Source organism: Zootoca vivipara, chromosome 10 (assembly GCF_963506605.1).
Source record: "Zootoca vivipara chromosome 10, rZooViv1.1, whole genome shotgun sequence".
Classification (NCBI taxonomy): Eukaryota; Metazoa; Chordata; class Lepidosauria; order Squamata; family Lacertidae; genus Zootoca; species Zootoca vivipara.
Genome location: NC_083285.1, coordinates 38,834,695 through 38,862,259, shown reverse-complemented (window position 1 = coordinate 38,862,259; position 27,565 = coordinate 38,834,695). Strand labels below are relative to the sequence as shown.

At 42.1% G+C, this 27,565-nt stretch overlaps 2 protein-coding genes across 8 annotated transcripts in view; both read right to left on the bottom strand.

Moving 5' to 3' along the window:
- GAS2L3 (growth arrest specific 2 like 3) overlaps positions 1–2,169 on the bottom strand; it is a 28,467-nt gene extending 26,298 nt beyond the window's left edge. Inside the window, exon 1 of one of the 2 annotated variants that reach the window (XM_035126992.2) lies at positions 1,967–2,169. The gene's annotated coding sequence lies outside the window, so the exon portion shown is untranslated. The remainder of the gene's footprint in view (positions 1–1,966) is intronic. The other variant, XM_035126993.2, reaches the window with a different exon arrangement.
- Positions 2,170–2,258: 89 nt separating this feature from the next.
- The window catches only part of NR1H4 (nuclear receptor subfamily 1 group H member 4), a 34,727-nt gene continuing 9,420 nt past the window's right edge, over positions 2,259–27,565 (bottom strand). For all 6 annotated transcript variants that reach the window (XM_035126996.2, XM_035126999.2, XM_035126997.2 and 3 more), the window contains 7 exons: positions 25,278–25,418; positions 18,895–19,028; positions 17,636–17,734; positions 16,688–16,787; positions 15,137–15,283; positions 5,607–5,720; positions 2,259–4,939 (listed from right to left, as the gene is read on the bottom strand). In XM_035126996.2, coding sequence (XP_034982887.1) covers positions 4,701–4,939; positions 5,607–5,720; positions 15,137–15,283; positions 16,688–16,787; positions 17,636–17,734; positions 18,895–19,028; positions 25,278–25,418 — 974 coding nt within the window. In that variant the 3' untranslated portion in view covers positions 2,259–4,700. The remainder of the gene's footprint in view (positions 4,940–5,606; positions 5,721–15,136; positions 15,284–16,687; positions 16,788–17,635; positions 17,735–18,894; positions 19,029–25,277; positions 25,419–27,565) is intronic.

Sequence of the window (27,565 nt, the reverse complement as noted above, 5' to 3'; positions counted from 1 at the left end):
TTTTACCCCCACCAGCTCTGAAGCCACGGACTTTTTGGGATTCCCGTCCTCCCAGGCGGAAGGGGGGGGCTCGCAGGACTGGGGGGAGGTGTTCACACCAACGGGCTCGGAGAGCACTGAGTTCTTAGGCTTCCAGTCGTCACCGACACATGGGGGGGGCCTGGGGAGGGGTGAAGGAGAGCTTGGGAGGGGGGTGGATGTGAGGGACAGGGGATATCGCGAAGTCCCTCCCCTCCTGAGTTCAAGCCCGTCCCCGAGCAAAGGGGAAAGCAGGGAGAGTTCCGATTCCAGTGGGGAAGCAGGAAGTCGTGTCCGAGGCTCAGGCAAGGTAGAGGAGCCAGGGTCCCAGGTGGGACAGGAAGGGGCAAGCAAGGGGGGAAGACCCATCCCCCCAACTCCAGAATTACGCAGGAAGAGGAGGGGCAAGAGGATGGGTCTGCCAAAGCTTTTGTGTTGGAGAAAGACGCGCCAAAAGCCATTAGGAGGTTCTGAAACCGACTGACCACATCACTCCGTGTAAATAGCAATGACTTGAGCACTGTAAATACGCAGCACCAATAAAAGAATAAAATGCAGAGCTGCGTAGCGTCGTTACTCTGAAGTAGTCCACTCCGGCCACCGTGACAACTTCTCATTGTGAGACTTTTGTGGGTGAGCTGAGAGTTTGTTTTGACCTGATTCTGGGTGAGAATCCGGAGGCTGAGAGGGAGGGTGCGTCAGAAGAAAAATAGATGGATATTGATTGATATATACTGGTATTAGTAACTTTGTATGAAATGTAACATTTTTGAAATACAGTATTTTGTTCAAGTTGTGTATTATTGATTCCATTTTCTGTACACTGCTTAGAGATATTTTTTAATATATATTAATATATATATTAATATATTAAGTGGTATGAAAATTAATCAAATCAAAACTACCGTACACAGAATAACATGCTGTTTGGAAGGTAATACTCTGGAAATCCAACCTAATTCTACTGAACTCAAAACTGCTGATCAAGACTATTAAGGTCTGTTTTTCATGCTGGAAGACAAATATTATGTTTGCAGCCATGCAGCTGAAGAGCCTACTTTCAAAGATCCCTAAAGCTTCATCGGAAGGCTCATTATTCAAATATTAGTATGCCTAGGAACTGTTCCATGTTGTGCAGATAGTTTGGTTTAAGACGGCCAAAGATATAGCCTTGTTTTGAAAGACACCATCAGGTTTTGTGATCCTAAAAATCAGATTCATATTTTGGGTATTCCATGCGCTGCATACAATCACACATACAAAGCTACGTATCAGCTACATAGCTTGCAACTGTATGAACTTACTTAGTCACAGTACTGCTACTTGAAGAAAAAAATGACGCTTGGTCAAAAATCTTTAGTAAACTAACCTGCCACAAGGCCTGGCATTCTCCACTTAAAAACCTGCATACTCCCAGGCCTGTTAGGACAGGAGACAGGACAAAGGACAGACTGCCACAAACATTACTGAATTAAGAGGGCCTGACCCACTCTTATGCATGCCAGTATTGTCTTCCAGCTCAGAGTTGGCCCTAAAACCTTTGGACTGCTCTGCATTACTTTCCCCCTCTCTCATAATAACTATATTTCACGTTCTCCGTTCTACATTCTTGAAGACAAACTGCATCTGTACCACTGTAACGCCCATCCAAAGCGCTGGCGTTCCGTTTCCCTAATGCAATGTAAACAACCCAGCAGCCTTAGGTAGCCAGAGAAAGCAATCTTTTTAAAAACCCTCGCTGTCTGAGGTGGAAAGGGGAAAGGGAAAGCCGCTCTCCTCAAGCTCATCCCTCAAAGGCAATGCCTGCGTGAAGCAGAGCAACCTAGTGACACAGCCTTGCCCGCAGCATGTGATCATTGCAACTGTCCACCGGGGCAAAGGCTGAGCTTGCAGCCAGGAAGATAGCACGAAATCCCTCGAAGGACAGGACACGGGGAAGGTTACTCACTCACACGGCAACAGCCCCCCGCGTCGGGCTCCCCCTACATCGTCTGCCAGGCACGCTGTGATTGCGATTGCGGCGACCCCTTCGCAGCTGCGGCGCGCGCTGATTCACTAGCCTCCGTCCGCCCGCACAGTTCGAAAGGCCCAATCAGGCGACGCGAGGAGGAGCCGGGGGCCGCGAGGAGGAAGAGCCGACGCCAGCCGGGCAGTTCCAGTCTGCGGCCTCCCGGGGGCGCCGGGGCGCTCTCTCCAGTCCAGCTCCGCAGCCGCCTCCTCGGGCGCTGGTCGCTCTCCAGTCCAGCCCCGCAGCCGCTCCTCCTCGGGCGCTGGGCGCTGCTGCCGCAGCCGCTGTAAAGCTTCCGCCGGGCCCAGCTGGGAGAGGATAGTGGGGCGAGGAAAGACGCTTCGTCGCGAAGGTTTTCGCCTGCGGGTACGGGCCGCTCTGGACTTTGGAACCAGAGAGGAGCTACCTGGTGATGCCTTCTCTCCTAGGCTCCAGGCGGAACCAGGCAGGAGAAGCGCATTGCAAGGAAGCGTGTGCGCAGGCTTCTGCGGTGGAACTCTCTACCCTTGTAGGAAACAAGCACCCGGCCTGCCTACGCGTGTAAGCATTCTCCGCATGGTTCAATGTATGCTTTAGATTGCCAGTTGCATACGGTACCATCCAGGTCCACGCCAACCACTGGGGTGGCAAGAACGCTAAATGATGATGGTGGTGATATTAATTTATATCCCACCTCGAGGCTGCTGACAGATAGAATAGAAAATGCTAAAAACATAGAAAAGGTATCAATAGAAAGGAAACACTAATAGAATTAAAACAGTATATATCGAAAATCTATTAAAAATACAGATAACAACAACATACTGTAGATTACCTGTATGGGCCAATATAAACGTGTCATGCAAGGAAATATGTTGCCCCCTTCACCCCGTTTACCTACAAGTAAGCCCCTCTGAATTTAATAGAAGTTACTTCTGAGTACACATGGTTAGGATGTTTGTAGGCTTTTAACACCTATGCGACTTCTTACATGCCATGTGATAAATGTACATAGGGAGGTGCCACAGCTTCCCGATCCCTGATCTGGGAGGATGTGATCTGCCTCCATGTGTATTATCCAGGGAACAGGAGGTTTACTTGGTAGCTGTGCCACATTAACCATACTTTGTGGTAAGGACTTGTTAAAGATAGAAAGTGTCTGTAACACTTCCCAGCCCTGCTCAGGATCAGGACTTGAGTTGACAATTATGGGAATTGGCTATTGGCACTCTCTGGCGTTTTGGGAATACAATGCTTGCTTTCTGCTCAGACAAACATGGGTGTTTGGGATATGTTCCAAACTACAAGCTGGTTATATCTAGTGTTAGGAGGGCTAAGATCTAGCCCAGCCAAATGATTCCTCATCTGCTTTGTAGGGTGTATTTCACCCTGAGCCAATGTCACAGATGTCCTGGCTGGCCATTGTGCTAGAATAGACTTTCTTTGATGGGCAGCTGGATTAGGACTCCACATGTTGCACAAACATCAACAGGAGTCTTGGCCACCCGTTTTTCAGTCTTGCGAAGATCTGCCTCCCCAGTGTGTTCCCTGTGGGTAACATGCTGGCAAAGCAGAGCCCTGCACCCAGCCAGATTGCACCATCCAGTCACCAGCTGGAAATAGCCCCTCACTGCTCTTTGCAGAGGTGCCATGCCTCTCTTCCCACCTACTGCCCTGACCCGTAACAACTCCAGACTGCTGCAGGCAGCCCAAACCAGGCTGACTCAGGACTGACTCCACCTCAATCAAAGCCCAGATCTTGAATTGGCCCAAATCAGATATCGGGTGCAAAGACATGTATTAGTTTCCTGTCACATTTGGTTAATATCATCAGTGCAGTTTTGAATGATTCAATCTACCTTCTTGATTCAAAAACCACATCCAAAGTTATCCAAATATAGATCAGAACCTCTCCCTACATCTTAGCAACCAACACACCATATTGTGCAGTGCTATCTTCATACATGTCCAAATCAGCAAAATTTGGAATGGTTTGGTCAGCTATCTTGATTCAACATGGCACCTGACAGTTTCCAAATGTAGAGCAAAACGCACTTTCAAAATCCTCTATCTCAGGATGTGTCATGCCAAATTGAGTGACAAAGAGGGGTCCAAATGCATAGAGAATGGACAGACAGACCAACAAACCACTTTCCAAAATATATAATAGATCACCACTTCTGTTAGAGTCATCCTCTGGAAAGGAGAAAAAAATAGCACTTAAAACCGCAACTTAGTATTTTGACATTTAAAGCAAGACATGTTTGGGCAGAGTCATTTTTCCTGAATTCTTACAACAGCTACAACATTGTATATTAATGAAACATTTAGAATAAGTAGAGTATGATGAACAAGCTTGATAATCTTCTCAGGCATTTGAAATGAAGAAAGTGAGATACAATCAGTTTAATTTCGAAAGGTATAACAGGATGCCTGCTTTGGGCAGGAAGGAGTTCAGTTTTGTTCCAAGAGGCTTAGAGGCCACGGCACTTAATCCAGCTTCCCATGTGAAAGTCTTTTACATACGGTAATGCTTGGTAAATAACATCCAATGTAAACTCCCGTAAGAAATACTTATTACAGGTGCTTTTTGGGTGCTTTAAAAAATGCAAAACAAGGAACCCAGTCCTGAATACATGTTTATGAAGTTCCATTGGTTCCAAGTTCCAAATTACATCCAAACCCATTTTTTTTATCACTGTACATCCCATATTTCACAAAGAAGAGGTGTAAACTTGTGATCATTCACTCGCCAAGACATCAGCATATCTGCATGGTGGTGATTAAAAGTCCGCAGTTCTGTAAGACGACCCAGGAGACATGCAAAGTGCTGAGGACTATCCGTGTGATAAAGCTTGCAGAATTTTTGCAGAACTTCCAACAGTGGCTCTTGAAGCTTTTCCACAGACTCTCTGTCCTGTATGTATTGCCGGTCTGGTTTCAAATTTACCGGGGGGGGGGGATATATGTGGAAAAGGAGGGGGAAAACAATTATGAGGGTTAGTTCACATTTGCCAATTCTTAAGATTACAGTGTTCATAACTGCAAGTGAAATGCATGGGTTTTCTCTTTACAGGCTACGTTGTTCGCATATACACAATTCTACCAGGTTGTGCACTAGTAAAAGCTTGTCACAAGTTTCATTGACAATAATTCTGATTATGTATTTGCAGGACCACTGATCTACAGCCCCCAGTGACTGTTGTTTAAAAACAAATAAGGTTGTTGTAGTCAGTTAAGCTTCTGAAACATGAGGGACAACGTACAGCACTTCTCCAGACGAACTCAGTGATCAAGCTGGACTAAAAGGGCTCAGGCAGTCCTTTGTATAATTCTAGAACTGGCATTATGAACCCATCTAAACTTGTAGGTTATAAAAATAAAAACTAAAGTGAAATCCTTGTACCTCAATATTTTTACTCCTGCTCATGAGTAGCAAAGTTCCCATTCATTGTAATTATACCTTTTTATTATTAAACTGCATTAGCAAAATGGTTTTTCAGTTACTTTTTAATATGAGACATCAAAAAAAGTCCTTCTGTCATTCACCTGACTTTTTATTCTTCTCACGTTGATCTAATAACAGAGAAACTGAAATTACCTGGAGATAAGATAACTATTGCTGTGAGTAGAGCATATTCTTCTTGTCTCATCTTCAGTTCCCCAACACTTTTATAGAAATTGAACATTGGTATTATATATTCATCTGAGATGCCTATAATACAAAATATTGAGAAGTACTTAAACATAAATAAAAAATATAGTTCTATCACTGTGTAGTTGAGTAGCATGAAACTAGACAGATTATCATGTATCATTTATTATGATATATTTAGCCCTTTGGGTATTTGAGGTGCTTCATTTCATCTTTCACACAGTTATTCACATCTGGCTGATCAAGAAATGCAGCTAAGGCACATTGAAGCAGGGATGAGCTCCTAAATCTCACCAGTGGGGCACATCATTATCTCCCTGACCCTCAAAGGTCTGGTGTGATAGATGGGCAGGGTTGCCAACCTGTCAGTCACCTATCACAATGATGTCAAGCAACCCATTTTCATTTGCCTACAATGGCAAATGTGTCGATGATCTTCTGATCAGTGAATGCTTGAAACTGTACAGGCAAACCTGCTTTCCATATCTGTCCACATGTCTATGATATCAGGTGTAGGGAAGCAGGGTGTGGCTTTGCCAAAGTAGCCTTGTGGGCCAAGGTAGAGAGACCTGGGGAGCCCATGAGCTGGAATTAGGCCCATGAGCTGGAAATTTGCCACCGCAAAGAAGTCTCCCAAGGCTATCTTTGATTCCTTAGCTGAGAAATTTGCATTCACAATGGCATAGCCAATGGTCAGAGACAATGTAAACTCTACCCCAACAACACCTGGAGAGCCATAAGTCCCTCACTCTGTTCTGATTTACTGGTGCTGGAGTTAGGCCTTCTGGCAAGGGTATCAGTTGTGAGCTGATTCTTTCGCCTGCAGAGTTAAGCATCTTAGGGCCTCTGGCTGCAAAACATCAGATCATGAGTTCAGGCTCCAACACTTATATGCAGCTCCCCAGTGATATATTTGGTACATTTTAAGAATGGAAAGAATCAGGCAGGAACATACAGATGCAATGAGCATATATTTAAGAGCTCGGGAAAGGAATACCGGTACTTTAAAGTAGGGAGAAATTTGGTTTGGTTTGCAAAATGCAGCATTATTTTGAAGTTCACACTTCTTCAATTTTTGCAGCTCTGCTCCATGTTGCATCAAAATCAACTGACTTATGTTCATGGTAGCTGCTATGGATTTCAATGTGACTGAAACTGACTTTATCTGTATTGGGGCCAAGATGGGGAGAATTTTGTTTCCGAAGCACATCAAGTTTCAAGTATGTGGTGATTTTCCCATTCATTTCAAGTCCAAAATAGATGCATTTTCTAATCATGAGTAATGTGCAGATATAGTCCTGAAACTGAAAGGCTTATTAAGGAAGAGATCATATTTCATTTTAAGCTTCAACGAGGCCCATGACAATAAGGTGCCTCATCAGGGGCGTACCCAGCATCAAAACTGGGGGGGGGGGCAAGAGAGGGGAAGAGAGAGGGAAGGAGGGAGGGAGGGAGGGAAGAGAGAGAAGGAAGGAAGGAAGGAAGGAAGGAAGGAAGGAAGGGGTGAGAGAGAGAGAGAAGGGAGGGAGGGAGAGGAAAAAAGGAAGAAAGAGGGGGGAAGGATGGATGGAGCTCCCGTCCGTCCCCCCCAGCTCAGGCTGCTCCTCCCCCCCTCCCACGTTCCTGTCGAAAACAGCCCAATTTCGGGCTGCTCCTCTCTCCCCCACCGCTGGGAACCATGGCTCTGGCGGCAGAGGCATCCCATTGGTCAAGGGATCCCATTGCCATCCGTGCCTTTGCTCGAGGGATCCTCTGCCGTGCCTTCGCTCCATAACCCGCAGCGACTTTTCCCCTTCAGTTTTTGGAGGGGAAAAGTGCAGGATATGGTCCGTAAAATATGGCAAGAAATTTTTTTGCTTCTGGGGGGGCAGCTGCCCCCCCTGCCCCTTGCTGGGTACGCCCATGTGCCTCATAGGGCCTGTGTATGCCTTGGCAGTAACTATTAATCATTATCCTTATCAAGTGGAAAGGAGAATAAAGAGAGAAACAGAATAAAGCACAAACACAACATTAGAATTATGTTGCAATCCAACGTATGTAATAGAAACTCAGCATGATTCAACACCCAAATTAAGCAACAGCCTGAAACCTAAGGAAGAACAGACAGTGGGAAAACTCGTATGTATCAGGTGTGTACACACACAGAGAGAGGGAGGGAGGGAGGGAGGGAGGGAGTTCTATTCATCCTTATTCACAGACCTGTTCTGCTTTCATTGTACAGTACTTGTCTGCATACACTTTTTAAGCCACAAGAGGGGGCTATTTTCCTTTGCAACCAGTTACTGTACTCCACTGCCTGTTCTGTGAGTCCCATAAATAGAGGGGAAATACGTTCAGATAATTTGGTTGTTTGAGAGTTCATTTTCCTCATCTCAGTGGACTCAGGTTGCAAAACTGAAAGCTCAAGCCTGTATCTGTTAATATGTTTCTCCTGTTCCTGTCATTATAATATCCTGCCCAGAAAACGTCAGTTTATTATTGTAACAAGTTTATTTGAGTGTCTGATGATCGAAAGAGGGACTTTATTAGGGCCTCGTAAAAGGTCTGGGGACACCTGATGGCGCAGCAGTTTTAAAGATAAGTGAGTGTGGATCACTTCCCTGACTGAGAGAACACTGGAGGTCTCATGTACAAGCAGAGTATAAGTACAGTAGGGCCACAATTTAATGCAGGGGTTACTGTGCAAAGGCATAATCACACAAAGTCAGGAAGACACACACACACACACACACACACACACACACACACACACACACAGAACCATCCCCTGGTGTGATGATTTTGCCTTTGCACACCAGCTCCTACATTTGCAGAGCTTGGTAAGCGTGGTGGAGGGCTTAAAAACTCCCATCCACAGCAGGAAAACCCAGCACAGAAAGAACTTTTTAAGCCTTCCATCTTGCTTATTGGCCTCTGGGAAGGTCATTTGAGATCTTGTAGGGCCTTCATGAGATCTTGGATAACACTTTCTGACTTATACCCTGACCCTGCCGGCTCTCCATTTATCTATTATTTCCGCGCCACCCGTACAAACCTGCCATTGCGTAAGTAAAATCAGAGGCAAGCTGTGGGTCTACTGTATAGAAAACAGGTATTATTATTACTATTATTATTATTATTATTATTATTATTATTATTATTATTATTAAAAGGATGACTTTTTCTTCTTTATTGTAGCAGAGAAAGATACCATGTAAACACAATTTTTTCTGCTTCAGTTTGTTTCCAAAAGCATCACACACAAACCACTTAAAACAATATACTAGGATTTAAGACCCGGCAGGACTTTCTCCCACTTTGTGAATGAATTATATAGAATCTAAATGGTAGAGTTGGAAGGGAGCGTGAGGGTCATCTAATTCAATCCCCCGCAATGCAGGAATCTTTTGCCCAACGTGGGGCTCAAACCCACACCCCTGAGGTTAATTAGGCATATGGATCTGTTCAAATCACTAGTCTGCACCATGAGCTTTGTGAATTTTCTCGCTTAGCTCATGCAGCACAAGATGGCAGTTTGCCCTCCTGGTGGCCAATTCACATGATGGCTGTGTTATGTGCACACCTCCTGTCCATGAAGGGGGGGAAGAGAAGAGTGGAAGGGTTGAAAACCTTGACCAAGGTGGGACTATAAGCTGAGTCTGAGTACTAGTCCACATGGCACCTGCCTTTCGATACCTGTCTCTTCTATGCCTCGCCAACATGCAGCACCACTATCCACATGGCTTGGATACATTCCTTGGAAAATTCCTGCACCAGAGCTTGAGCTGGTGAGGAAACTGTATCTCCCCATGACAGGACTCTTGTGATGCTATGAGGTGGGAAGGTGGAACACTATACCGAGGCTGTTGCAGGTGATGTGCACACCCTCTAAAAAACCTGCTTCAACAGAAACAAGTGGCTGGAGTGGGGGGTACTGCCCGTTGTGCTACAGCAGCTTAAAAAACAGCCGCCACCAGGTATGTTATTGTGCGATTGTAAGCACTGGCAGAAATATTTTTAGTCTGGGCTGGCAGTATGCTGCCACTGTAAAATCAGTGCCTGCTTGTTCTGTTCCACAACTCATTCATTCTGATTATGAAGGACCATGTCCTGTTCTCTGCTCATTATTTCGTTTGGTTGCCTTTAGATGCATATTATCTAAAGAGACAGCATTCTTTCTCACAGATCCGTTCAATAATCGGATAAATAAGCAAATAAATGTATCGCTAAATGTATATAATTTTATTTCCTCTCCCAGACATTGTGAAGAGCCTAGGCCCTTCCTACTCATTTTGTATCTTTTGCTATATTTTGAATGGACTTGGTCTTATGCTCCTTAGCCAAACAAGCCCTCGTCCTGTGGGATCTCTTCCCTTCCTATACAGCAGGGGTAGTAGACAGTCTGTGCCCTAGGGCCACCTACAACCCTCAGCCTGCTTTCACTTGGATGGGGAAACCTGGAAGGGAAAGAGAAAACAGGAGGCAGAAGCCAGATGGAAGGAGAAGCAGGGGAAAGCCCTCTAAAACGGGCTAGTTCAGGTCTCTGGCAAGAGCAATATGTTGTTCCCCCAGTGACTCACTGGGCAGGCAGGGAGGGAAAGAAAAGGGTAGCAGAGAGAGGGTGTATCTCTACACACTTTGCTTTGGCCACTGCAAGCCCATTGCCAGCTCTGGACCTGTCCATTTCATTCCGCAGCCCTCAAAAGAAAAGAAAAAATGGTGCCTCCTCTTGCGTAAAATAGTGCATGCAACGTAGTCAGGGAAATCTGAACTACTCCAAGTAATATATATGATTCCCATGATTATGCCCAATGAAAATACTGTTTCAGTGTTACTATAGCGTCAGGTCTTAAATTAATGGTAGATTAAATTTTTATTTCTTCTATGGTACAAGTCAAATTTTATCTCCGCTTTCAGGCTTATGCTCTTTATTATACATGCTATTTTAATTTCCCTTCTTGGAGTAATAAGTTTTAGATTTATGTACTTGAAGACGGGGTGCTTATTACAGCTGGATGTTTAAATTAAAAGAAAAGAAGAAAAACAGCTGTGAGGAAGAATGTTTCGCGCTAATTAATTATGACTAAGACTATTGTTAATATGGATGAAGAGATCTTTCATCTGGATAGGTTTGAAGCTGCCGGTGGATATTAAATCAAAGAATAAATGAGCTCTTGTTTTACTGGGAAATAAACATGTTAATTACTCATTATATTATAGTTTATTTCACAGTATTCATCTAACCAAAGTCGTTTCCCAATTCAAAGCCCTTCATTAGAGAATTTACTTCAGTTTTATTTAAATGTTATCATGAGAAATATGTTTTTTAAAATCCTTATAAATCTTGCACAAAGCTCTGCCAAGCTTTCACTGACTGCTCAGGCAATGAGCCAAACTTTCCCCTTGGTCCTGATCAGCCCAGCAGCACATGTTTGACCCAGAGTCACATTCAGCATAAAACAGTTCAAACAAAATGATTCCTAAGCGACAGGTTGCAACACTTCTCAAGGCGACAGCTCTTCATCAGGGAACATTTGTTTTGAAATTTCTTTACAATCTACGAAGAGTAGCCTTATACAGTGGAACCTTGGTTTTCAAATGTAATCTGTTCCGGAAGACCATTCAGCTTTCGAAACCGAAAACTGAAATCTTTAGCCTCAATACAATAGGGAAACTCAAAACGGAAGCTGCGTTTAAAAACCGGAGCAGTTACTTCAAGGTTTTTGGGAGCCGAAACATACCACAACGACGGAGGCATTTGACGACCGAGGTTCCACTGTATTTGCTTCCAGGCCAATTCAAGATGCCAGTGCCTGCTTTGAAGACCGTGCCTCCAATAATAATAATAATAATAATAATAATAGTATATTTGTACCTAGCTGGGTTTCCCCAGCCACTCTGGGTGGCTTCCAACAAAGATTAAAATACATTAAATGTCACACATTAAAAACTTCCCTAAACAGGGCTGCCTTCAGATGTTTTTAGCCTGCCAATGCATGAAACGCTTCTCCAGCTGAGACAATTGATGACATGCATTCTGTTTGTACAAAAGAGAAGGCCTTTTTGTGTGGCAGTGCCTCAACTTCTTGCAGATCGTTTCAAGAGCGGCTCAACTAAGGCTGACATAATAATATTTTTGGTGCTAGGTCTTGAATGTTAAAGCCCACACTGCTTGGGACACGGGTATTTAACTGGCTGTTTGTTCCCATACAAAACTGTGGCTGGTTTGCCAGCTTCATCTGCTTTACTCTGAGTACGCACCCCCACCCCACCCCCGGCACCAGAGTTTCAGTGGGTGGTGATAAGAGAGGTCTTTTGTGTAAGAGAACCCCCCCCCCCAAAAAAAACCCCTCCATCAGGGCTGTCTACACAGGTGCCCCGTTTGATTAGTTTTAGGTGCCAAACTAAGATTTTCATATTTACCCAGGCTTTTTGCAATCAAGACATCTTGGGTTGGATCCAGACCTAGTCATCCTTACTGGACCCACTCAAATCCACGGGTTTACTTTTAAGTATGCCCCAGTCTGGATCCAATCCTATATACTGCCTCATCTGGAATGGGTTTTTAAATTGCTATTTCTGGGTTTTTATGACTCTTGCTGCTATTTTGGGATGCATTTTACTATCGTTTTTCTTTACTGAACTCTTGCAATTTGTAATGGTAAGGCACAATGAAATATGTCATATTTAAAAAAAATACAATTCCCTGCATGCGTGTTAGATTGTTTCCAGAATATTTGCTTTGAAAAAGCTTTTTTTTAAAAAAAAGCTTTGCTTTTTTTGCTCCTATTAAAAAATTAAAATTGGAATTAAATCACTGATATATTAAATATCTCCCTCTCTCACACTCAAAAAGATGATCTAGTCTGTTTTTTCAAATTCTAGTTAAAATAGATACAAGCTTTTATTGGTGAAAATAAACACATGCTATAATTAGGTAACAAGAGTTGCTAGCGTAGGTGAGTCTTGATGTTAGATAGAAACATATTTTTCTAACCGTGCATTAATAATAACACAAACAGAAGCAGCGTAGGGCATAAATGTGCAGAAAGGTTATCAATCATTACTCTGCAACCATTCCAGTTTATCCATCACACACAAAATTGTCATGCAAAACAGTCATGGCGGGCGGGAGAAGAGTGCAGATGTTGAGAAATGGCAGAAGCTTCAGAGTCAGCATTGTGGCAGGTGACAAAACAGCAAACAGCTCTGTGATTCTGAAGCATTTTTTATATTTTCCGCTTTTGTAGTTGCATTTCTCAAAGCCTGACAGTAAGACCGAGCCGACAATGTGGCACTCAAATTGACATAAAAACCATCTTTATGCAAACCAGTGGGGTATCCCTGTACATTTGGAAACGATTTGTTTAAATTGAAAGTATATTCTAGTGATAGTATTTATGATTAGCATTAGCTCTTGCTAATAGGTGGGGAACAGTCTGTTAAAGGTAAGGCATATTGAACCTCTAGTCATTCTTGGATATATATCTGTCATGGATTGCAACTGTTTTGTTTTGTTTGGGTATGTTCAATCCTAGAGACCAAGTTTCCCAGGTAGACAGTGTCTGCCACCTGTTGAACATCTATTATCACAAAAAGACACATCATAAAAGGAATAGGTAGGGGGAGGGAAGAGGAAAACAGGCAAAATTAGGCCCCAATTGCTTATTTTTTAAAATATAAAAACCAGCTTGGGGTGGGGGTGGAACAGGTTGCTCACTGTTTTAAAACAGGCCACCAAATGAGAGCTGGTTCAAACATAAGATGCCTACATAATCACAGGATTTGGAAATGTAGGCTGCTGCATACAGATTGAACTCACTGTATGTAGCTTGTACACTGTTACTTTTTACCTGCAAGCATCTCCCACTCCTCAAGAAGCATGATCCAATCAGTTATACCCCTGATCCAGTTAGAGGATTTAGGAGACATCTCCAGAAGCAAGAGATAGATTATCAGATGTCCTTAAAGCTGTGCTTAGAAACATTTTGGAGAGAACTATCTCTATTTCTACAGATAAGCTATATAGGTCAGCACAATGACAGGCAGCATGTCAATTCAGGATGAGAAAATGCAGCAGTCAAAATACATCAAAATAATTCTTTTTCAGTGTATTGACTGTAACATGTTAGAAAGGGTATCAGCTGAAAAACCCTCTAGAGACATAACAAAGTATACAGTGCAATTCTCTGCATATTTACTGAGAAGTAGACCTCATTGTGTCCATGGGGACTGACTTCTAGGTGGGTGTGCATAGGATTGCAGCATTAGAAGACATAATTATGCCTGGTCCTAGTGGGGTTTGGTGGGATGGGAGACAGCAGCCAAGGAAGAGCAATTTTATCTTTGAAATCATGGCAGCAAAACAGGCAGCATATATGGCAGTGTAACTATCTGACCAACACACCTCAACACCTCATTACCCTCTCATTTATATATTAAAACAGGGTTCCCCAAACTAAGGCCTGGGGGCCGGATGCGGCCCGTGAGGCTCATTTATGCAGCCCCCGGCAACCCCCGCCGCCCGCTCTTACCGGCGCGGCTGCCCACTTCCAGGTCGCCGGGAGTGTCGGAAATAGCTTGTGCGCATGCGCAAGCATCAGTTCCGATGCACTTCCGGGCCGGAGGAGGCCCATGCGCAAACAATTTTCAGTGTTCTGGCAACCCGGAAGTGCGCTGGAAATCGCATGTGCGCATGCGTATGGGTGCGCACTTCCACACGCTCTGGCCCGCAGCATGATCAGCGCTGGCAGCATCGGCCCTCGGCGAGGTAAGTTTGGGGACCCCTGTATTAAAAGATGAAGCCCTTTGCATGTGTGTACCTAGTAATGATACCATTACAGTGCAAGGGTTGGTGTGTTGAGGTTGGGCATGAGTTCAAATCCCAACCCTGCCATGAAGTTTACTGGGTGGCCTTGAGAAAGTCAGTAACTCTGTGAGTTGAGTTGCTGCAGTTGTTAGAATTATTTTGGGTAGAGAAGCACACTGTAAAACAATAATAATCCGCACATAGCATTAAACTCAAATCTAACCATTCTTTTGGAGCCAAATATATAATGAATTTATTTACACATCCACTGTAACTCAGTGCAATTTATTCCAAATGAACCTTTTTATCTTACTAATCTAGGCTTCCCCTCCCAAAGGTACACATTAGCAATGGTAGACCTTGTACTATCTTTTTACATAGTAATAACTGAAATGGGTGAGATGGTTTTATTGGAATGAATGTGCAAGAAGTACATTTCATTGCCCTAATTTGTTTATGCATATCCTTGAACAAATATAGTTGGTTACAAAGAAACGGTTTTATTCTTGGGGCTTATATTTTTAGGATTAAACATTTACTTGATAACCTTCGGACTCAAAGCTGACTAAGTAAGTTTGCTACTCAACACAGAGATGTGTATCATTCGCAAAATGGATGCTCTTTTTTTTTTTGGCCTGGCATTTCAAGGACTGGTGTAGTCCTTTTGCTATCCATCAGAGGCACCTACCGCTGTTACGAATTCTTTCTTCCAGGAGGTCAGCGTGTCCTACAGGAAGTTTCCTGTTGAAGATCTCAGCTGACCGAAGGAACATGGCTTCTACAGCTGAACCCTTCAGCAAAGCGATCTGATCCTCATGGTCCAGGGTTTGAAAACCTGGAATTAAAGTGTGAGAATATCAAGCCAGTAGCCACCATCTTTCTGCCAGCAAAGAATATTGTGCAGGGTGGCGGCACCTAAAGATGGTTGGCACATCTGCAGATTTGGCACAAGACCAGCTGACTATCTAATTACAGGCAGTTGTGTTTGAAGAGTGTATTCTGTTTTCTTTCTCAAGCCACCAGGCAAGAATCCATCCAAGTTTCTCACACGTGCACATGCTTGTAATCTTATTTCAGATTGCAAGGGTGATTACTTTCAACTTGATTAGCATATTATAAATTAAATTCTTGCTTCAGCTAAAGGAGAGCTGGTTGCATTATCCTCGTTCAGGACTCAATTGAGTAGTTCTGAGCGCTTTCATTTGCCCACTGGCCTCGTTTCCCTCACTACCACCCTCACCCCCAGTTTTGTTTACATTACAAAAAGGAACTGGGGCTACAAAAGGGGATTTTAATATAACAATGAAAATATAAAGCAGCATGTAGATGAGAGAACAAACATGCTCATTACGATCAGTATATTTCTTTACTAATTATTTTGAAAAGAAGCATGATTGCCTTCAGCCAGCTGACATGGATCCCCAAAAGATATAGAGGTCTGGTGAATGTGTCCTAGCTTATCTACATTTCCCCCCCAAGCCAGGCAGAGGTATCAAAATAAAACAGAAACATGTCAGCAGCAGGCATTGAGCTGGGCTACCTAAAGCCAACTCATGTAAACATGGGTGGTCATCAGTGTTCTTCAACCTTGGTCTTAGGTATCCAGATGTTGTTGGACTACCACTCCTATCATTCCCAGCCAACTTATCCAAAGGTCAGTGATGATGGAAGTTGTAGTCCAACAACTTCTGGGGACCCAAGCCTGAACTGTGGCAAATGAAAGAGTACCAATACCTATCCAGTCCACTTGTACTGAGAGATTCATATGGAACCAAGTTGTGGCAAATGGTGGCTTAACAATAGGAATCTAGCAAAGCTGGCTTTTGAGGTTTATGGGCACAAACAAGTAGAAGGATATCACAAAACTATTTGTCAACAAAGGAGAAACAAAAAAGAGACTGTACATGGCTGGGGCAAATACCTGTGCTCATGTACATTGCAAAGGGGTAGTGCAATGAATGTTGATGGTGAATTAATGGTAAAATGGAATTAATGTTGATTGAGCATTTGATCTTAAGTAAAAGTGAATTAATGGTGATAGAACATTTGATCATAAACTGCTCAAGTTTATAAATTTTGAGGATAGTTTCCAGTTTTTGATTAAGTTTGGAGGTGGTTCCCCCCCCTTTTGTGTGTGTGTGAATAAAACAAGTACACCAACATAGACATACAGCAGTGAAGCTGTCTAACCAAAACACAGAGAGGAAGTGTTAGGACAAATGTACTTAACATATTATACCTGGCAATCTTTTGGTGAATTCCACAAGGACCTGTACATGACTGGTGGCCATTTCCGTTAAGATAAGAAAATTTTCTTCAGCGCTGAATTCCTCTTGCAACTGAACATTAAAATGGAATTGTGTTGTTATTAATAATAGTATTAGTAATTGTATGAATAGTAATAGTCAGCTTTATTTGTCATATGGTGCGTAAAAAGACTTTAGAATTGGGTGGCTCCTTTCAACAATGACTCAGGATAATATAGGTTATGAAAGGTTGAGAAAACTGATTATGCTAGACTGACAGCATTTAACAAGTTGTTTTTTTTAAAATTATTTTTAAAGTAGCTGGAGGTCAAGTGTTGCTGCGCAAGGTGAAGAAGAAATGAAGAATATCAGTCTTGCTTTCTGTGGGTGGAGTGTGGCGGCTCTTTCCACATCATACTACATAGAGCAAATGCACCTCCTGTAAATTCACGTACCAACTCAAGGCCACGTAGGGAAAGAAGCAAAAGAGGTTCAATGTGGTGGAGCCCAAAACACCCTTGAATCCAGAGAAGTGAAAACCATGAAGGGGGAGCTAGGGAAAAGATCAGATTAGGTTGACCCATTCCTTTCTCCTCCCTACTTGTCCTGTATTTGCTGTTCAATGGCAGTGGCCTCTGCATGCTGCCGTCACCATTAGGCTGCATTTGCTGAATGAGACGGTGAAAGGAAGTGGGGAAGTGAGAGATGAAGTGGCCCACCTTTTCTTCTCCTACCTGCATGCATTTGTTTACCTGCATATAGAACTTCCACACTCGGCACTCTGTATTTGGAGAGCAGGTTGTGCCCAATATCTATTAATCCTTACTATTTTACACGGGGAGACGATTTCTAGAATTGCTAGAATTTAAACTGGAAATGCTTCAAGCAATTATTGGATTCTGAAATGCTTACGTATCTATTGTATTAAATGGGATACTTACAAGCTTTTTAGACACTTCGGGAGGGATTCGCTGTTTATTATATGAATCCATGATATAGTGAAGAAGCTTCTGCTGTTCTGGGGTTAGTTCTACTTTCTCCTATACTGGCAATAAGAAACCATAAGCATCAGTAGCTGGATAAGATTCCCTGCCTCATATTTTAACTGCACTGTACAGATTTGAGCTGCTTGGTGCCAAGAACAGAAGCAGCTATTCCTAAATTATATATGCATGCAATTGCATTCTTAAATTATATATGCATGTAAACCTGAATATGATACAGATGCATTTTTCAGGGGATTCTGATACACTTGAGATGACAATTGTCTTTCCAAAGCCAGCACTAGATATTCTATTCAATGCATAGGGGACGGGGATCCCATTATAGCCATAGTAAGACACCTTCCACCAATAAATGAATACTGTACTTCAGATGGAACACAACTACTGCTACATCACTGACATGGCCCTCAACTGAGAACTATTAGAGACCAGTGTCTCCAGCAGCAGAAGCTCAGAGAAGGCGTCAGACCCACTTCCCATCCTTCTACCTTGGACCCTGAATCCCTTGCACTAAAACTTCGAGAAGTACCACTGCCCACAAACTCTGAGAAGTTAAGCAGAAAGGCCCTGGAAAATGTTCCCCAATCAGGTAGGTCACTGAAGAAGCCAGTGACTGAAAAACTATATACGTTTCCTAAAGATACAGCACTAGAGCTTGCAGAAATATTCTCTTGGCCAGGCTATAAAACCCTGGCAGTTGCTGAGGTAACTGGCCTCTGACCAAAAGATTTATGAGCCAATACTTGTAGAACTGTAGACTGAAACTTCCCTGATCCAGCTAACCAGCTGACTCTCTGTCCTCTTGCCTGAGCTTTAACCTCTCTGGGATGGCAATGGTTTAGGACAATCACAAACCACAACATCAAACTGATGGAATATACTTAAAGAACATCTGACCATTAACAAGGCTTTTGGGGCACAATCGCGCAAATTAAATGCAAGTAATGCACTTTACAAAGTATGAAAATAAGCCACGCGGTACATCTTGCAATGCTTCTCCAGTGAGATCTTTAAGGCTGAACACAAAGACCACATATCTTTAACGTCAAATAGCATATTTAATTATCTGCATGAATAATTAAGAAACTCAGTGACTGATCTATAAAAAAATCAGGAAGTTACTAATACTCATGCAATCTTCTATGCTTATTAGTTGTAGCCAACTACACAGCAATATGTAACAATAATTTTATTACCTTGTAGAGTTTGGTTGTAGATGGCATTTGCTTCAAGTCAGGTCCCTCGGTATCTTCACCAGTTGTCTGATCTACAGGCTGTGATATATTTTTCCTAAGCCGTTTTGACTTGCACTGTATTTCTGTTAACAAACCTGAAACATTGTGCATAAAGAATATGTACATCAGACATTTCAGCATGTATACGAGCCACATTAAACATAAACATCAGTCCACATGTGTTTCAATATATTCTTGGAGCATTCATTCATTTTACTAGCTCAGGCTTGCATTACAACTACACACAACCTCTCCTAGATAGTGATGGTCTAAGCTACAGTATCTATGTTCTGGTCACCTCTTAGACTACTGAGATGTGTTGTTCATGGGACTGCCCTTCAAGACAGTTAAGACATCGCAGCTAGTACAAAAGACATATGCAAGGCTTTTAAATGAAACAGCTTGCTGGGAACATACCTTGGTGGTATTAAAATAACTTCATTTGCTGTCAGTTTAATTCTGAGGCCAATTCAAGCTGCAAATGCTGACCTTTTAAAGCCCTAAACAGCTTAGATTCCAAGTACTGAAAGGAATGCCTATCAATCTGCCTGGAAGCTACATGCGTTTCTTCCCTGCTATTAGAAGTGAGGTGGGAGATGATCAGGCAAATGGTAGTTTTGATTGTTCTAGCTTGTGGGATGCCTTTCCAGAGAGGCCTATCTGGTGACACCTGTAACTAGCCTTTTGATGACATGCAAACCCATTTTTATTCTCCCTGCCCTTTGTATCTCAGTCTACTGTTTCAATCAGTGTTTTGTTATTTTGTTCTTAGGTTAATTGTATTTTAGGTTTTTATTTTATGAGATTTTTTAAAGGGTAGTATATAAAATTGCCTAAATAAATTAAAGCATTAAACTGTGTATGTATAGTGAACTGTCTTTCAACACTCCTAGGTACAGGTGAAGAGCAATATCTGTAAGGAACCATTTTTGATTGGATTAAAAAAAGGGGACTATGGTTTGAGTCCTACATTTGCGAAGGTACCTCAGAGACTGCCTGTACTCTTAGATTCCAGCTCAATCACTGAGATCATATGCAGAAGTGTTCTTAGCTGTTCCCCAAGTTGGCGAGGCTCATTTGAAAACAACATGAAACCAAGCCTTTAGTGTAATTGGCCCATGTTTATGCAATACTCTACCAATTAGCAGGCGTCTTCTGCTTCAACTTTTAAAAGCCTTCTGAAAACTTTCCCATTCCATCTGGCTTTACAGGAAATTAAGAATACATACTTTCATAATAGTTAGCTGATTTCCAATTTTGACTTTTTAATACGGTTTTTATTGTATTGTTTTTATGAACCATTGTTGTAAACTACTCTGATTGTTTATGAATAGCAGTACAGTATATGTGTATATGTGTGTGTGTGTATGTGGTGTTTAATTCTCTCTCTCTTTTGTATTAATAGAACACAAAAACTTGGTAGAAGTAGAAAGAGATAATCTGTATTTCACGTACGGAACTAACACTGTTTACCAACCTTTCTTCTGGTTGGTAATCGTTTCAGCTGAAATAATCACTCCGTATCTGCTCTACTTACTTAAAAATATTGGAATTCAGATTCAAAGAATAAAACACACAGCCTCTCAAATTGCCGCAGAGGGTCCCCACAGTCTTTTGATCGGCTAAGGAGGTTGCAGAGCAAGTGAGGATGCCCAGAAACTCTCCCTCTCCCACCCCACCCCCTTTCCATTCATGGAAGATTCTGCTGGATGAAAGAGCCTTCCATGAAAAAACATTGGACACAACTCACTATTGTAGTGAAGCTGCATGAAAAGTATCCTTAGCCGATCAAGTCATCCATCCAGATGATCATGTCAAGGTTGGCTATCTCCACAGACTGGACAAGGGAACATCCACAGACACAGTTAATATATGGCAATATGTTTTTTACTGTTCAGAAATAATAAATGGTATGAAAGGCTATGATTTCCTTAATATGGAATATTGCATCTTTTATTACATTGTGTTAATAAGATCTACCTTAACTTCAGATGACATCCTACCACTACATAGAAGCAGGCAAATATTAATTCCAAAGGCAGAATCATCGTAACAATTTAAAGTAGTTTTTTAAAAAAACAGGGTCATCTTAGTTCGCTACTTTTGAGGCTAGAGGACAGGAAAATAGCCTCTTTCAGTGACTAGATATTGTTAAGGAAGATATCAATGAAAATACCTAATTCAGTGGTGAATGCTTTTAATATCCTGTATATTATAAAGTTATGCACCATAGAAAGCAAGCTTCCTCTATCACTGAAAGAAGAGGAAATTTAAAGGATTAAAATATCTTGAAGGAGCAAAATAGTATTTATGATAATGACGCAGGAGCTAGATTTGGCATTGACTTTCATCATTTCACTACTGGTTGTATGATGTGTGGAGTTTTTCACCATCTTTAACTGGTCCAAGATGTTCCTATATGATCTATCATATGCCTCTGGAATGGTTTAGATAAAACATTAGAATATTTTAGAAGCAAGTTATATCTCAAAACACATGCCAAACGCAAACAATGGAACCTCTGCAAATTGTGTTTGTGCGTGTTTGTTTGTTTGATGTGCATCTTCCTCCTTCCATATACGATAGTGACACGCATGGTGAACAAACTCTTATTTGTTATATTAAAATGTGTATGCTAGCATATAGGTGCCATTTATGGCTGTTTAATAAAATATAAAACAGGAGTATAATAAAATATATAAAACAGTGGACAAAAATCACAGCAGACCATTATATGTAAATAATAATAATAATAATAATAATAATAGCAGTTAAGAAAACACCTAAGACAAAAGCAAACCCATTTTACCCACCAAAAGCCCAACAGATTTTGTGTAGTGCCTAAAGCATAGCAATAAATTTGTCAGGAGGATCTCACTTCAAAACCAGAGCCATAATTGGACTAAAGGAGCAAGGGGAGTCTCTCCCATAGCGACCTTCCTAGCCTCCACAGGTGAGGTTACTAAGAGACGGCCTTCTAAGACAATCTTGTATTTTCTGTAATGCAAGGATGGAGAAACTGCAGCCCTCCAGATGGGAGTTGGGGGTCCAACAATATATGGAGAGGTGTAGGTTCCCCATTCCTTCTGTAGTGTGTGAAGTGGATTTGAGAGAAGATCGTTTTCAAATTCTGCTTCTTTGAATTAGGTATACAGCTTTGGATGAAAAACTGTATTTTATATACATAGAATGACATTATTCTACATTGAGTTGTCTTTGATACATGACTAATCAGGAGCACACAAGTAAAACCATAAACATTGCTAAGATTACTTCATCTCTCTCACTTTTTGCAATATAGCAAAATTGCACAGGGATAACTGCAGCACTGTAGTCAATGAGTCAATGAAGCAAAGTCCAAGGTGATGTTAATTTCAAATAAAACATTTCACTTGAAGTCAATTGACAAATAGGAATTTAAAGTTTAAACACTCTGGCAGACCTTGAATTAAATACATATCTACTACCACTCCTTATTTCAGGGTTGTTAGGCAAGCAGTTTGCAAAATGTCCTCATTGCTGGCTGCACTTCACAAGAAGATGCTTATGTTTAAGTTATGAGTTATATGAGCCTCATCGTAATGAAGTACAGGTTTCCATTGCAGAGGATGATTCAGGTGGCAGCACCTATTGTTGGTCTTTGTTTCACACAAGACAATCTGAGAAAACGATCAGCTGCTTTAAAAGTTTCCATTTCCAGTATCCTTGGTCAGTATTGTTTACAATGGCCCATTTTTCCCAGTTTATTCTATTATTAGTCACCAGGACAATATGGTAGTCCTCCCTCCCAGCTCCATCTCTCTAAAACAGATAAAGCTGGTTCTGGATTCAGCATTGTGGGGTTTTATTTTTATGCTACACCTACAGATTCACTAAGTGTTCCTATCACATTGGCAGCACTTTTGTTTGTGTGTTTTATGCACTGGGTGGAAATAGGGCATCTCTCAAGATCTCTGTGGTTTGTTAAATTTGCAGAAGGGAAGATTAATTATATTATAATTCTTGCATGAATTCCAAACACTGACAGAGGCTGTTGCTTTCCACAAAGCCTAACAGTTAATATAGCATCTCATGATCAGATTGGAGGATAGAAGTATATTAAAAACTCAGAGTAGATTAATTTCCTGTACGAACCTAAATTGGTTTGGCACTACAGTTGTGCCAAGATGATTGGAGCTATCAATAGGGAACACAAAATGCAGCCTTAATCCCATCCTTGCATTTTTACAAAAGGCAACATTGTGAAGTTTTAAGTGAAGTATAGCTATAGCTCTCATGCCACAGTTAAAGTAATATGGAGGGTCTAAAGGACCAAACTACATATTAAGTGGGAGATCTGCAACTGCACATCCAACTTCTTTCTCCTTTTCTGAGTTACATTTAGAGGACTACTTGTCTCCTTATTCCTCCTCTTCATCCCATCTATTCCACCAAGGAGCAAACAGCACTTGGGGGGGGGGGTGGCACCTATTTAGATCATGAAAATGCTTAAATGTCAGCATTTCTGTATTGCAGAAACTTAACAAAGCCCAAAGCATTTATTAGAGCAGAGGCTGCCAACATTTTTGGACCAATGGCACATTCAGAATTTTCAGAAAGTGCAATGGGCAGCCATCACAGAATGGCTACTGTAGGAATGTGGCAGAACACAAATGGACTGCCACATCTAGAAGAAAAGAAAAAGAGCCAGGAGCGCAAAATGGTGCAGCCATGCCCCACCCAATCAGGAAAAAAATCCACCTACATCAGCCACCACCATGCTCACTCACAAAGAGACTCTTTGAACGCCACTTCTGTTGAGAACAGATGGGAGGGTAGGAAGAGAAAACAGTCTCTTGTGCATTGTTAAGTTTTGAAGAGATATTTACTGAGACCTGAGGATCCCCTTACTAGAGGCTGCCAGTGAGATTAGAGATTATCAAATTAGCCAGTCCTTAACAAACACTGAGGTCCAGCGTCGAGAGCCTTACGGCGGTTCCCTCACTGTGAGAAGCAAAGTTACAGGGGACCAGGGAGAGGGCCTTCTCAGTAGTGGCTCCCGCCCTGTGGAATGCCCTCCCATCAGAGGTCAAAAGAATAAACAACTATCTGATGTTTAGAAGACATATGAAGGCAGCCCTGTTTAGGGAAGTTTTTAAATGACTGATGTTTTAATATATTTTTAATCTCCTGTTGGAAGCCGCCCAGAGTGGCTGGGGAAACGCAGCCAGATGGACGGGGTATAAGTAATATATGATGATGATGATGCAGATGTAAGTCCCAAAAACAGTCCTTAGGAAAATAAAGTCTGGGGTGCCCCTTTTTCTCAAAAGGCAGTTGACTGCAACAAAACATGTCTCTCTCGTATCAGTCTCTACAGCCACAGCAGGTGCTGCAACCTTCCAACAGTTTGACTTCACCCCTGAAGGCACACTCCTCCATTGTCTCCTGAGACAGACAGACGCCAAGAAGTTGACTACAGTTCAAAGTATTTCAGCCAATCCTTCTATTTCCCATTATCTCATCCATTTTCCTTAAGTGCAGCTTTAATCAAGACTTCTGTCAGTAGCTATGTCCCTTTTCAGGCCTCATGCGGTGCTATGCTCACTTAAGGAAGCTTCTGTGAGGTGCTCCTCAATAAATGCTGGCTTCTGTCACTGCCAATCTGTTTTCTATATTATTTAGATATTGCTACCATTTTACTCAGTTTTACTTCTCATATATGCAGTCCCCTTTGAAGGGAGACTGTGGCTCAGTGGTAGAATACATGACAAAAGATCCCAGGTTCAATCCCTGGCGTCTGCAGGTGTTGTTGTTGTTTAGTCGTTTAGTCGTGTCCGACTCTTCGTGACCCCATGGACCAGAGCACGCCAGGCACTCCTGTCTTCCACTGCTTCCCACAGATTGGTCAGACTCATGTTTGTGGCTTTGAGAACACTGTCTAACCATCTCGTCCTCTGTCGTCCCCTTCTCCTAGTGCCCTCAATCTTTCTGAAATCCTGGAGAACTGCTGTCATCCAGGGTTAGCAGTGCTGAGTTAAATGGGCCAGTTACTTGGGCTTATGTTCAACTGCCCCTTTTTTACAAGAGACTGAATGGAATTGTTCACTTCACTAAATAAATCACATAGATTTTGCTTTCCCTGTTTGCCAAATTGTTTTTATTGCACTCTTTGAGGTCCCTGAGAGAGCACCTTCAGCTCTATGCAACCCTCACCTGAAGACTATCTGAGGTTTTGCTACCCTTTCCACAGCTCCTACAAAATGTGGATGCAAACTACACAGGGTGAGGGCCAAGCTGACTCAGAGGAGACTCAATCGAATCAATGGACACAGGTTATACGATGCAAAGATATTTATACATACACTCTGCCAGCATTCCTACTTCCTTGCACTTCTGAAGACGGCACTTCTGACACTTTCTCCTCATATACATGTCCATCTCACAGTTCCCTCCATTTTTGCACTTGTATACAGCATTTTTGGTGATACTTCTTCTGAAGAAGCCTAGGTAAAGAACGATACATGCAAAATAAGATCTCAATATTAAACTAGTTTCTGTTTTAAAAGAATGAATTTATTAGTATCAACTCTTCAGTAATGCAAATACCTTTTAACCCAGTAGAACATATGTTCTGCTTTAATGGATATTTATTTGTATCCCTTATGATAAAGAGATGTAGCTGATCTTATATTCCCATTATCAAAGTACCTGGAGGCCTGGATCATGATGTGTGCAACAGAAATATGCGTAAAAGCCTAGAAATCCGGAATGTGTTCATAAAAGGGATCAGTAAGTTCCGTGCTCTTTCTCCCAAGTAGGCAATTTGGTGCTTCCTAAGGTAAACGGCGTTTCCGTGTGCTGCTCTGGTTTGCCAGAAGTGGCTTTGTCATGCTGGCCACATGACCTGGAAGCTGTACACCGGTTCCCTTGGCCAATAATGCGAGATGAGCGCCGCAACCCCAGAGTCGGTCACGACTGGACCTAATGGTCAGGGGTCCCTCAGGGGTCTCCCAAGTAGGCAATTTGGTGCTTCCTAAGGTAAACGGCATTTCCGTGTGCTACTCTGGTTTGCCAGAAGCGGCTTTGTCATGCTGGCCACATGACCTGGAAGCTGTATGCCGGCTCCCTCGGCCAATAATGCGAGATGAGCGCCGCAACCCCAGAGTCGGTCACGACTGGACCTAATGGTCAGGGGTCCCTTTACCTTTACCTTTAAAAGCAGGGCAGGATGAAGTCACTTGGCCCCAGCATCCTATTATCAGAAGTGCATTGTCTTCCGTGTGCAGAAAAGGATTTCAACTTCCTCTCCATCCTTTTCACACACACACCATGTGTCCCCAATGGTTGGGGGACTTTCCAGAGCAGATGGGTGGGGGGGACAAGGGGAAGTCCTGTTGCATGAGAACACTCATACAACACTGGATATCACTCCTTTGTAAAACAGAAATATACCACCTCTAAAGTGTATCTAGTTTATAATTCCTGGTTTAGGCATGCCTCTCAGTAACCAGCCACCATTTTTATTGCAGAATAATAAAATTGCTTCTTTTATTTGAAAAGAAACAAAACAAAAACCTTGCACTTTGCTGTCCATTTGATGTTGCATCTAAAATGTCTTGTGTACAGTCTCCATTGAAATATATTTGACTGACACTGACCACTTTTGAAATGCAAATTATGTGGTGCTTTCACTCAGAGCCACATAGTTGCTGTTTCATAATTCCCTAGAGTTTAGTGCATTTCCATACGGAGATTAAGGAAGGGAAAGGTTAGATTTAAAGCTGAGTTCTTCGGGGCCTGTTGAAAACATTTTCCTACTCTTAAAATAAATCATAAACTGCTTTTTGTGTTAAAAACAGATTTTTAAAATCCATGTTTTATCAAAAAATTCATCATCACCGCAAAAATGGTAACTGAAAACATTATTATTAGCATCAAACAGCTTGATTGTATAAAAAGTTGATTGGATAAAGAGGTATCTTATATTCTATTGAGGTGAAAAATAAAATACAAAGCTCATAGAATATTTGTCTTACTAAAAACATTTGCTGATGCAAGTGCAATTAGCATTTATACACCAATTTATTTCAGATATGTAATGGTACCCCACTAGAAGTTTATAAGATATCCCACTGAAAAAGCCCTGCTAACCACTATACTTTATCATCTGGTTTATTAAGCAAGGCTCCCCCAAATCTCCTAGGAACCATGTGCATATTCGTCTCTCAATTACGAATACTGTGTCACATGCAATTCCATTCTGTGCACACATAGATCTCTGTGAACAAAGGAATGGGCAGGCCAGTCCACTCACTTCTCTAGCATTATTGGGGTGGCCATTCCAAGCAAGGAACTCTACCAACATTGGCAAGGAATGCATTAGAAATCCAAGTGATTAAGGGAAGCTTTTGGCCAGACTAACTTGCCATAGGGTACATTCACTTCAATGTGCAGTAAGTCCTTGCCTCGCTTGCTAATCCTTTGCTAAATAACAAACGGCTCCACCACATAGTCCCTGCCTTCATTCACAAACTCTTCTTCTGATCAATAAAAGCAAAGAGAAGTTCCTATTTAGACCAATTAAACTACTTCTGGCCAATTACATGGTCACACAAAAAGAAGCTATATTGTTCTACTTGCAATAATTTTG